Here is a 13458-nt window from a genome sequence, read left to right on the forward strand (position 1 = left end):
CACATCCCAAGAGTAATTAAAAAACAGGGCATTAAAGACTCTGAGGAGTCAAAAGGGAAAAAACAAAAGGCAACAGCAGTAACTTTGGCTAGATGTTCTAAAGCCAGTTTGAAAAGGGCACAAACAGAGGTGCCTGCTCTGAGAGCAGGATTCATTTGATCACACCACATGAAGTAAGCAGGGAGCTAGGCAGGAAGCAGTCCAGTATGGACACATACAGTCCAGTTCACATTCTCACTCTCTCAATGTGTTGTTACATGCAGAATTGACCCCTTTAGTTCAGTATTGCCTGGTGGTGGCAAATCTAATCTCCTAACATAAGCAATAAATATACATGGAGAAAGGGAGAGCAAGACAAGAGGGAAGGCATTAGGCCTGAGATGAAAAGGACTTGTTCTCACTTGGTTCAGTCTTTGCTCTACTTTCACAGTGAAGACTGCTAGATACAGAAACCAAATTTTTCTCCAGTACATACAAGCATACATTGAGAAGGTACCTATGACCACAGCACACAGTAGCACAAGTTTAGAATGACTTAGTAAGTTCAAACAAGGCAAGCTTTTACTCAGAGAGGAAAATACCAGTATTTTCATCTTGAATGCAATTGCTTTGGGTGGGAAGGGAGGAGGCTGGCTCAAATCCAAGAACAGATACTCATCCTATCCAGTTAGAGCAGACAGAGGGTATCAGCCCTTTGCTTACAAAGTGCAATTCCATACTCCTAGGGACACAACAGGGCTGAAATCTTTATCTGAATATCCCCACTAGCAGTGCACCTTCTGAAGAGAAGGTCAGTAGGTAGGAAGAGAATGAAGGACCTCAGAAATGGATTTCTGATTTGAACAGTCACCAATGAGAAGTTCCATTTCTGAACTAATTTCAAGGTCTTACATTCTCCTCCTACATTCTGTCTGCTTCAGGATTTTTAATTTTTTTTTTTTTAAGTGCACTCTCCTCTGATTGGATCTATCTTAGTAACCAGCAAACAGAACCTCTTCTTAAGGCTGCAAAATGGTTTAGAAGCCTCTCAGATCACAAGCAAGGACTCCACACTTCAGCCTAGCTAAAATGAAGACTGGGTCTGATAAGGCTTTCCCAGTCCATTAACAAGCCCCATCCCACAGAGGTTCACCAGCCCACACTAATGGAATCATCACGGCTCCTGTGCTTAGAAATATCTTTTCCAGATATACGGTACCAAAATGAGAATAGCTCCATCAAAGCAAAAGCTAAAGCAAAGCAAAAACATTTGGTTGGAAGGCAGTGAGCTGGGGAAGACTAAATTCCCCTTTTCCATGCAAGTTGAACACTGCTGGTGGAAGAACAGCAGGCAGGGCAACAGATAATCCATCTCCCTCTCGCTGTTGCATTAAAAGCTTTCTGTGTCTTTAGCTTCTATAATCTCATGTCTTAATAACCAGGGACCTCCTACCAAAAAGAAAGGCAGATATCAGCTTCACAGTTAAGAAGACACAAATCGTATGACTGTAATAAATACAGGAGTTCTCCTTCCCCTGACTAAAACCTCCTGTGCCTGAAACCAGTTAGGAATGACTTCAAGGTCCAAGTGTTAACTCCCTGGAAACAGCAAATTACAATGGCAGAAGAGCCATAACCTTTACTACAGCCACAAATGATCTTCAGCTCCTTGTGGAATGCACCCAAAGTGGCGTATGTGTGTATATATAAATTTTATATATATAGACATGGTATTGTTTCAATCTTTTTAATACATATACAAGTACCTGTACATATATACATATTTACAATTTACACCAGCCAGTAGATGTGGGAGTATTGTACATATACACACAGACGCCGAGAACACACACGCACACACACACACATATGTTAAAAGAAACTCCACAACCCAGGTAGTGAAGTCCTGCCAAAGTTCAAAGAGGAGCAGCACCAAGTGGAGGGAGTGGGGGGGGTTCAATATACCAGCTTCAAGACTGCTCAGAACAAAACACTAGCATTCACAGAATTTTTTACACTTGGGAAATTAAAGAATGGTTGGCATAAGCTTCAGCCCAGCTACAAAGAACCTTCATGCAAACTTCCCAGCTACACTCCAAGCCATTCTTGCTGTTCCATACTGTGCTCTCCTCAGCTGAATGGGGTCCACCAGTGCTGACCTGCTGCCTTTTGCTATTCCAGCTGACTAAATCATACCTTGTATGCTGGCACTGCAAACAGGCCTACCATGAATCTATGGCAGTCACCAAGTTCTGTATTTTTTCACCTAAAAAGAGACATAAAAGCATGGATCAGACTTGTCCTATTACTTCTCTTCTAGCAGCCCATGGAACAACGACAATGGACCTTTTAATTTAAAAGTTTAAAATATTTTCATCTTCTCCTTGCTCACACCTTCACTGTCAGGAGTTGCAAGAGGTCTCCTAGCTTGGCAAGAAGGCAGGCCAGTCCAAAGGAGGCAGCAAGCACTTTTCCCCAGCAATCACAACAGCCTTTTCCAGCAAGCGCCTTTACTCCTTATTTTTAAGCCACTGAACTCCTTAACATACCCAGACTGAGCCTCATGGGCTGAGTGAGCCTGTAGTGCTGCATTACATCATTAACAACCCCTCAATTTTACTGGTTCAAAGGTAGGACTCAAATGCAATGGTGGGCATGCAAAACATTAACAGGGCTTTAGGGCAGCACCCATTTTGTTTAAGCTGCAAAAGGAGCATCAGCATCTCTCCCAGGGCACAGGGATCCAACATGGATGGGTCAGATAAAGGAGTGACAGGAAGGGCTTGTATGCAATACTAGATGTGACATTCTTTCAGCTCCTGTCAGGAGCTGAAAGGAGGCACACATTCCTCCTGTCAGGAGGCACACATTCCATCCACACATGGAAAGGAGGGATAACACCTGCTGGAAATGTAAGAATTTTTATCTAATCCCTCAAAATTAAAAGTGTTTCCTCCTCCTGGAAAGCTGTGGCAGCAATACAAACAGCAAGATGGCCCATGTTACAGTGAGAGATGGGAGCTAGCTTCCTTGGTTCTGCAATTTGGTGATCTGCTGACCATCTGCCAAGTCAGGCAGAGTGGAAATCATGTCCTTGGCCAGCAGTACAAAGTTCACATATAAAATTGCTCTGTCAAATTTATAGGGAGCATTAAATAGCATCTTTATATCTTCACTTCAAACCCACTACTCCAAATGCAACTTAATTGTCCATAGTTTTGTCTACTAACTTCCCTAAGACTGAAAAAATATATTTGTTATGAAGAACTGTCTTTTATTGCTATTGCTGGTTTGCACTGTGTGGTTCCATCTTTACTATTTCAAATCCAGACTCTTTGGGGATAAAATACTGCTTTTTCTATTGTTTTTTTCCCAATTTCTTAAAATTGTATAAAAATAAAGGATTTCCACAAATGTGGGCTAAAGGTAACCAATAATACTTCTATGCTTAGGATCAGCTGTTGGAAATGTGGTTGATAGCCACAAGACCAGAAATAAACCTCTAGTGATTCTTTAGTTTAACATTTAAAAGACATGAAAACTTCTGCTTATAAAATTGACCCCATACAGAATGGAACAGCTAAACTAACAGCTGTTTATTATTACTTTTTAAAATAATGGTCCTAAATTTAAAAATAAAATCAAGTACTTCCTCTTATGATTTTCACATTATAAAACTGCACCATTCAAAATCTGTGGCCAGGGAAATCCCTTTGCAGTAAGACAGTTTCTTTTAATAGTCATCGAGGGTGTTTTCCAGGAAAACATTCCTGACATCCAGTATGGAAGCCAGCTCCAAAATGTGCTTTTGGAGGTGAGGGTTCTCCACTGTTTCATCTCTTGGCAGCTGAGGATAAGATTCTGGATAATTTCGAGTCTCCTGCTAGATGACAGTGAAAACAAAGAATCAGACATTCATTTATTTTTTACACCCTTTACAAAGCAGATTGCAAAAGGCCAACTTCACCTATGAGGTTTCTAACCTGTTTAGCATGCCATGGAGAGATAAAAATATTCCAGCATTTTCAGTTTTCTCTTTTGATTGACTCAGAGATGGTCATAGTGACAATACAAATGTCCATTCATCTGAGAGAGTTACTGTGCTTGCAGAAAAAGGAAAAGAACCACCCTACTCCCCCCCCCACCTCCCCCCCCCAAAAAAAAAGACAGAAAGACTTCACATATACTTACCTACTAGGCTGGAGTTCATTTCTTGAAATTACAGACATGCAAGCATCTCCAGTGGGAGATTAATCTAAAAACAATATCTAAGACACTGGGGGTAAATCTATCCCCACTAACAGAGAACCTGCTGCTTTTCCCTGACACAAAAGCAGTTCAGGCAGCTACTTCAGCTTGGAAAGCTACCAGATGTCTGCAGTGAGACCAGATGAATACTGTGCCTTCCTGTGCTCAACTTCCATTTTTTTCTTGCAGTGTATAAAATGGAGCAGGCTGTTTATAAGCCAACCCTCACGTACATAAAATAGTGTTGGTCTAGAAGCAGACTTCACTTTTGGCACAGAATTATCCAACAGAGAGGGAAAAATACCATTTTCCTGCCTAGCTTATTCATTTACACTTCAAAGACCTTTCAAAATCCATTCACACTAGAATACATCCCATCAATAATGTCCTAATCCTCCCCACTTCCTATTATATTCTTGTTCTACTCCTTCTTAGCTGTGTAGAAATAATAATCTTGTATTATAAAGAGGAAATTTTTGAGCAGTCAGAACGACATAAATAAATTGCAGTGTGTCTGCTACTTATATAGAGGAATAAGGCTTCACCAAGTCAAAGGCTTCTTGCCTTTGGAAGATACAAAGGCACAGAATCATATGAGCTGCTGGCATTAGCATGTAAGCATCAGTTATCTTTCTGAAGTCACAGTGATATGCCTAGCCCTAAGACCCTTCCATCCTGAGGCAGTGCAGTTCTATGCACTATATTCTTGTTCTCACAAAGAGACACACAGCCCTGCATACCCGGAAAATTTTGTGCATCCTCATAGTAGCCGAACAGAAGATAAATCTTGTTAGAAGCAAGCGAAGAAATTCATCCCCAAAAAACTGAAGAAACGACTGATCTGTGGAGAAGGCAAAGGAAACTCAGTTTAGAAAGGCTTAAAAAAAAAAAAAAAAGAAAGAAAATAAAAGCTCTTGGGGGAGACCAATATGAATTCTTGTGCATTCCCTTTATGCCCTACTCTGTCCCTCAGAAAGGCTGAGCAATTAAAACTAGCATCTGCTGAAGGCTGAGTTGTGCATCTTCAGGCTCGTACCTATGGACCGAGAGTGGGTCAGCAGCTGGGCAATATCTCGGTTGATTTTTCTAAGGTAATCTTGACACTTCTCCCACAGCCCTCTGCGCATGCTTGATAATCCAGACACAAACAGGAATGCCATTAAAGGATTGTTCAGGAAGAGTGTGAAGAGGCTACCCCGCTGAGACTGATCTAAAAAACATTAAAAAAAAAAAATCAAAATCGATCAATCAATAGACAAAGAGATACATTTGGCACACAAACCAGAAAAGCTGTTCCTGCCACAGAGTGAAGTCGCTCATCCACTACATTCTGTAACAGAGAAACTCTTCCTCTTGTGGCAGATCTGTTCTCCAAATGATGCAATGACTAGCAATAAAGGCTTACTGCAGATGTGCATTAACACCAAGAAATGAGATCTTCTCATGAATTCTGGGAGGCTTATTTCTTCATTTTGAGCACGTAATTTGAACACAGGAACAGAAACGACTGATAGAAGATACTAACTATGAATCCTACAGTATTAATGGACATTTTCATTCCAGTAAAAAAAAAAAAAAAAACTGGGCATCATGCCACCCCCTCCTGAAATCTGACTGCTCATTTTCTGGGACTATTAAAGCAACCCAAAGTGCCAATAATCATCATCCCAGCACTGGGCTGGCAATTTTTTGAGCCTCTGTGTAGGAGAGGCTTTGCCTCCTAGCACCTGTTCAAGCTATCAGTATAAATATAATTGTTGGTAGAAATATTATTGTTGGAATAAATTATTTACCATAAACAGTAACTGAACTTTATTTTAGTTCTTAAGGAAACATTAACCCGATTTAGGGATTACACAGTGAGGAAAAGTTATCTTTTCCTGAAGAATGTAAGTTGTACTTCTATGGGATAGATGCAACTTGTTTGGACATGCAATACTACACATACCTTGCAATGCTTTTGGATATGCTGTTGGAGAAAGCAAGCACACCAATGGCTGTCCAAATAAGTTTGTGAAATTCTGTAACAGATAAAAATTTGGAAGTATTGATGGTCACTTTGCTTTCTTTAGAATATTCAGCAGGTTAAGGGTACAAAGACTCTTAATGACAGAGAACACATTACTACTGCCCATCACACAGTTCAGCATTAGCAGTGAGCCCCTGACATGTTGACTCACTCAGATCACAGCACAGAAGCAATATCATAGAATGGTTTGGGTTGGAAGGGACCTCCAGAGGTCATCTAGTCCAACCCCTCCTTGTAGTCAGCAGGGACATCCTCCACTCAATCAGGTTGCTCGGAGCCTGACCTTGAATATTTCCAGGGATGGGGCCTCATCTACCTCCCTGGGCAACCTGTTCCAGCGCCCTCATGGTGCAGAACTTGTTCCTAACATCCAATCTAAATATCCTCTTCTCTAATTTCAAATCATTGCCTCTCGTCTTGTTGTTACAGGCCTTTGTAAACAGTCCCTCTGCAGCCTTCTTCTAGGCCAACTTCAGGTACTAGAAGGCCACTATTAGGTCTCCCCAGAGCCTTTGTAACCCTAATACAACCTAATCTAAGCCTAACATAACCCATTACATTTAAAAAGTAGTTAGAATTCCTACATTTCACTGCTACTGATAGCAGACACTAATTTCATAGATATATAGCTTTTAATAGAAATATAATATTAAAAAATTAATAATGTTCTGCATTAAAAGGGAAAACCACTGGCTTTTGGGTTAAAACAGATCTAGCACCTTTCGTCAATACCAACTGAACTATTGAGTCAAAGCAAGTTCTTTCCCTTTTTCTTTCCAGCAGGAGGAACTATTTCTGATGAAACAGAAGAGCCCAGTGGGGAAAAATGTTAAAGTTTCCTTTAAAGCAAGTGTGTCATAACCTTAACATCTGCTATACTGAGCACTCATTTCTGAATACTGAAGACTTCTTTCATGCACCTTCTACCAGCACCTTAAACATTGCCTAAGCATTCTGTTGCACAAGAATTTCTCCAGAAACCTCAACTGACACCAGTGTCCAGTTTCACCAGTATTTATCTGATAATAGTCCTACTGTTTGTCTGTCTGGCAAGTACACTGACTGGTAATAAGCATCATAAAAAGAAAGTAATTAAAAATTAATTTATACAACCTCATTGGCTGCCACATCTCACCAAAACAGCTTTCTTAAGACTGAAAGCTTGCAAAGACATAAAACATGTAATGGATCCTGTCTGCATCCCATCACAGCACATGTTCAAACCATGCATCTGGAGCACAAATATAACACACGTGTTTGCAGATTATATTCTTTCAGCTGGCAGGTTCATAGTGCAAGGTACACAATGCTAAAAGAATCTGCCTGTCCACAATCTAAAAAAAAAAAAAAAAAGCTTTTTTATATTCTTTCTGACTTCTGCTTAGTTCACATGGAACTTTCCCTTCCAGACAGTATATTTCAATTAAATTAGCTTCTGTGAATTAATTTAATCTATGTCTGCTAAGTACTATAATAGACAGTCATCTGGTCTAATCAAAATCAAACATTTCCCATATCTGACAGACTGCTGACTAGGCCTAACCTATTTCATTAAGAGCCCAAGGGAGATTTATAATGCTAGATACTATGGTTTGGTCTCTAACAAAGACTACTGCTATGAAGACAGGAGCTGAAACCAAGCCAGTAATTACTAAAACTACACTATAAAGAAACCTTTAAACTGTAGGAGTCACCCCAGACACAGCCAGTTTGAGCTGGTAAGACACTGTCAGGTTACATGGTCTCAGGTAATGTGCATGCTCATGAGCAGACTCAAAATGTCTACCTTGCATCGCCCAGTCAGAGACCAAAGCAGTAAAAATGACAATGCAGTTAAACACTGCCTCCAGCTCTGAAGCAAACCCAAGGGTCACTCATATATCTCAGGAAAGGACATTACTCATTCACAGTATCTGAGATCTTTTTGGACTCTGTCCCAGCAGACGGTAAATTAACACAGCTGGGAAGTCCTGCACAGGGAGAAACTAGACAGTTTAAACCAGAATGGCTCTTTGCAAGATGGCTGCTTGTGCCAGCTGCTGCATCTAAACTACACATCCAGGAGGAGAAGACTCTCAGGCTGCTAGACTTGTCTCTCCTCTTGCCCAGACACAATTTCCTGCCATAGCCCAGGTGAACATCAGGGTTCAGGGTTCACTTGCTACCACCACCACCTTTGCTCCCCATTTCCACAGAAAAGTGCTGTGGGCATGCATGCAGCAAAGGGACAGGAGCCTGTTACAGCCATGGCTTGGAGCAGATGATCAGGAAAACCTGCCCTGCAGTCTAGATGTTGGATAAGGAATGCCCTACTTTTCAGTGCATGGACTGCTCCAAAAAAGGTAGAACACATTTTTGTTTCAGAATTGCCTCTGTTTTTTCACTTCAGTATTCAAGTTTTCCAGCAAAAGCATTGCTGCTTTTAAAAATGTGTGTCATACAAATCTTTTTCCAAAAAAAAAGAACTACCCATCATCTGCAGAAGAAGTCACTTCATATAAAAATTTTACTAAGCTGAATATTTACACCACATCACTGACAAAGGCCTTGCATTCTCACTGGCTAGAGTTTTCGTTCTGGTTTGGGTTTTTTTGTTTGTTTGTTTTTTATTTTAAGACTGCATTTGACCACAATCTTAAAGACAACCACAGCTACAAGAAGATACTGATTTAAATATACAATTTCATCCACATATACAGTGGTAACCTTCAAGAACACAGCCATCTATATTTAAATGGAAGTGTTAAAAAAAATAAATTCATGGCTTTAAGTAGATATGCTGGAATTGCAGCTATCTTCCACTTTCAGCTAAATATATAGGGGAGGAAGCTGTTCAAGTGCTGCTGATTTGACAAACTGGCAGCTCGCTTCCTGGCAAGACTTACTTTCAGTCATCACCATTTAAGCCCTCCAGAGAGGGAGAGAGGAGGAGAGGAGGAGAATGCATGCAGGAAAGCAGAAATGGGCTGTAGAAAAAGATGTGTGAGCAGTTGCTGTTACTGCCAGTATTGCTAGCGCTGACATTTAAATGTCAGGATAGCTACTGTCCTAACAGAAATGATCAGAGCAGCCATGCAGAGAGAAGTCAGTACACTGACTTCACTTCTCACACAATTGCATAGAATCTCTTTCTTTGTGCCAGTGTTTGAATCTAAAAGCATTTCACAACACACTCAGAGGATAGACACAGGACAGCCCTATCAGTCTACTCTGGTGACAAGGACCCGAGCACGTAAGCACGCATAGAATGACAGCAGGAATTTACAAGGGCTAGAAAATACTGAGCTTGAGAGCTCTGCCATCTACCTTTAGCTGAAAAAAGACCCCATCCCTACACATCTGTCTGCTTTGGTTCAGTGGCAACAGATTGTGAAGGTGAGTTCTGAAAGGCTGAATCTATTTCTTTAAACAGGGGTCCATGCTGCATTTTTTTTCCTTCATTCTCTTTTTAGGTTACTCATAATTGTTCCCACGTGATTCTGATCTGGTTCAGAGCTCCTAACAGTCACTTCTGTAATCCTGTCCTGAAATAACTCCAAACCTCTCATTTCTGTACTCCTTACATACATGCAGAGTTGGACTTCTCTCACATCAGCTGCTCTGCACACTTAACAGAGCAAGCACTGATGTATTTTACACTGCTAATGGTTGGTTCACTGCAGAACAAGGAAAAGAAACTAAATGGAGAGTACAGTTTTTGCTTACTGTGTGCCCACAAAACCTAAAGAAAATTTAATTATCAAATCTAAATGTAACAGATAAAGTGCACACTACTATAAACACTTGACAATTATTCTCACAAGAGCTACAAATCTACGTGTGGGAATCCATCACCTCAAAACAGAGCCTTTGCTCTAAGCTGGCTACAGAATCCTGAGCATTACTTGAATTAAGGATCACCATGAATTCCTTACTCTCTCTTACAGAACTGATCCTCTTGACATATTTCAGCACTTCTACTAGAGAGGAAGGGAGTAAAAAAATCCAAACAAAACCAAAGACCCATGCTCCACTTTTCCCTCTGAAACAAAACCAAATACCCCTGTTGTTATACCAGAATGAATGTCAGGATAGAGCAGAGGAAAATAATCCCTATCAAATCCTCACCTTCTCAGAAAGACAAGTAAATAATTTTAAGTGTGTTTTGCTGCTATTAAGTAGAGAAAGGAACTTAATAAAAAGTAGCTTTGCACTGAAATCTAGTGTGGTGGAATGAAATGCAGTAGTATTTGAAAAGCCTTTGTAATGCATTACAGTATAACAAACCAAAAACCCTGTAGAGAGGGCAGGTCATTATTTAGACTGTCAGGTAAAAGTTCCCTGGCTCAACATAGAGCTGTTCTGTATTATACTCATCACTGATTTAGAACCCCTCCTAGGCCAACAAATGGCTTTAAAACAAATGACACAGACTGAGGATACTGAACAAGGAACAAGTTCATCTGGCCACTAGACGTCCCTATTCCTCCTCTGAAATGCAGCTGCGAACATTCACTTTCCTCACTGCAAATAATGGAGCTATAAAAGGAAGACATAAGGAAGTGGCACTTTCCCCAGATCCAGCATATTCTTAATATCCCATTCATGACTGAAATGGATGTTGTAATGCTATCCAGATTCAACTGGCAACCAAGATTGAAAATGCCTGCTTCTATATTACCCGAATTGCAGATTCCCAAAGGTGATTTGGCATGGAGTAATTCTACTGTAAATCCATAGCACCCTAGGAAGGAGGCTCATTGTCCAAGCATATACCACTCTACAGTAACACTGGATGCTAATTTGAGTCTTGTTATTTCCTTGGTTCAGATACTTTTCAGACACCCCGTGTTTTATAAGATCAGGCTCAATGCTTTGACTCCTTTCTGTTGCTTAAAAGCAACTGAGTGGTGGATGACTGGAAAAAAAAAGAGCAGATTAGTTATCTCCCTCCCCCATGCACACACACCAAGATTTGTCTTTGGTATATAACAAAAATAAACCTCCCACCAGAGACCTTGGAAATCTTGAACCTTTTTTCCCTCCAGGAGGATTTATTACTTTCCAATGAGCGGCTGTTCATGTGCTTCTCCTTCTTGTTCCTATTCATAGGATCAGATCCTGACTAGCATGCACAACCTCAAAAGAAAAGAAAGACTGAATACAAACTGTTTAAAAAAAAATAGCCTGTTAAAAGTGTAAGCTAACTAGGGGGTGACACTGTATCCTACCATACAAGTAGCTGCCTTTGAGAGCCTTACCTTATAGGCAACACTGTTTGAAGAGTCCACAATGATGAACAGGGGTTTTCTTGTGAAAGGGTAGAGATCTCCAGGGTGAAGACTGCAACAAAAAAAAAAAAGGGACAATTCACAGAGCCCTAGAATTGCTGCAAAGCTGTGACAATACACAAGTTTCTCACACAACTGCCCATGTCCAGATAGAAAGCAATCAGATTGCCTATGCCCCTGCCCAGTCAAGTAACCACAAAACTCATTTAGTATTCTCTATATGGTGGATTATTGGAATTCTTGTTAGTGCTCTCCCAACAGATGTTCATCTCCTTAAGAAGTCAACCACTATTACTGTGACATATTCTAGTAATAAAGAATTTCCCTTAAGTCACAGAAGTATTTTTCGAGTGTCTGTTGTTTAGGGCTGCACATTCATTTCTAATCACTCAACTTCAAGCTAATCTACATATGATGCCCTGCAATGAAAAGTTTGAATTTGAGAGGCTTTGATGCATTTTTCCAGCCCCCCCCCAATTAAAGACACATGCTTCTGCATCTGCACACTGAGAAAAACTCACCAGTGCATCTCCTTGTAAGATTGGTTTCGCTTGTGGATAGCATCTCCATTTATAATGTCCCGGTTACTATTTGTCAGAACACCACCAAAATCATATGGACCTACACGTGGCAAAAAGAAAGCTAAAATTAGCAGAGGCAGCTCACCTCTATCACAGATTTCATGATTCTATGAAAAGGAGGAAGCAACCACAAATCCCAAACAACTAAGCGAATCTGAACTGCTGAGGTTGAAAGGAGGGGCTAGAGGAATGTGGAGACTTCACTAACTACATACTCAGTTTTATGCACTTTTAGTAGTTTCAGCATCTATCAAACAGAAGCAAGCAATGCAGCTTCATAACTTTATTTATTTATTCCAAATTTATCCACAAACATAATCCAAAAGATCTAAATATTGGGTTTTGTTACACCACACAGCAAAAAGCTTAAAACCCATTACACATTTCATACAGGAAAATCAAGGCCTTTGTAAAGCTACAGTATGAACTAACATATTCTAGGCTTAGAATTTGATTAGAAAGTAAGGCTAAATCAATCCAAACCCCTGTAGCCTCTCAGAAAGATGTAACACCATAATCTACAGTTACAACACTGCAAAGGGGAGAAAAGAGAGCTTAGAGCATGAATATGCTTTCAGTTCCCCTGATAAGGACAAAACAAAGGTTTGGGTTTTTTTCACCTTTCAAGTACAGAATTCATAATTTTTATGTGCACACAGCCTGGCTGTGGTCTAAAGGAAAGCTAAAGAAATATTCGGCCAAGTTCGCACAACTGTGCTGCCCACCTGATGGAGAGCAAAGATGAAAGGAATGGCTATTAAAAAAAAAAAAAAAAAAATCAAATGCTGCCCCAAAAAAGAGTTCTAAAGATATTAGGAAATGTTTCTGCTATTGATGTGGGTATGAAATGTCACTAATGTTAGTAAAATGAAGTATTAGGATTTCCTCATTCTGTTATACATTTGCAGAGTTGGTTGCTGTGGTAGTTTAGGGCTACCCATATTTGGCTACCAAATGCAATTTTTTTCAGGTTGGATATAGAAGACATCTTTCCATTTTAAGGGAAGCTTTGGGAATGCAATATTAGGAACAGAACATACATTAGTTCAGCACTGTCACAAATGTCTCATGTGATCTGTCAAACACCAATGGCTTACAGATGATAAACAGTGCAACTTCCAGCTGCCCTCCCTTTTAATAAGGTAGAACTTTTCTGCAGACTACACTACCTTATTAAAAGAATGCAGTGGCAATGGGAGTCACTTAATGAAAACTGAAGTCTGACTGTGCAGCTCTTCAGGTGACAGTACCTGAATGGCTCTACAGGTAAGATATTAAGCTGAAACAACACATGCAGTGAACTGGACATATCACAGGCTTTCAAGAACACAGTTTAGTTAGAACCTATCAC

At 40.2% G+C, this 13458-nt stretch overlaps 1 protein-coding gene across 1 annotated transcript in view; it reads right to left on the reverse strand.

Moving 5' to 3' along the window:
* Positions 1 to 3712: 3712 nt before the first annotated feature.
* Positions 3713 to 13458, reverse strand: part of SCAI (suppressor of cancer cell invasion) — a 41773-nt gene continuing 32027 nt past the window's right edge. Inside the window, exons 16-21 of the mRNA XM_054393237.1 lie at positions 12048 to 12147; positions 11497 to 11578; positions 6176 to 6248; positions 5264 to 5437; positions 4968 to 5068; positions 3713 to 3862 (exon numbers count right to left, since the gene is read on the reverse strand). Coding sequence (XP_054249212.1) covers positions 3713 to 3862; positions 4968 to 5068; positions 5264 to 5437; positions 6176 to 6248; positions 11497 to 11578; positions 12048 to 12147 — 680 coding nt within the window. The remainder of the gene's footprint in view (positions 3863 to 4967; positions 5069 to 5263; positions 5438 to 6175; positions 6249 to 11496; positions 11579 to 12047; positions 12148 to 13458) is intronic.

This window comes from Indicator indicator, chromosome 28, assembly GCF_027791375.1.
Source record: "Indicator indicator isolate 239-I01 chromosome 28, UM_Iind_1.1, whole genome shotgun sequence".
In the NCBI taxonomy this organism is placed as follows: domain Eukaryota; kingdom Metazoa; phylum Chordata; class Aves; order Piciformes; family Indicatoridae; genus Indicator; species Indicator indicator.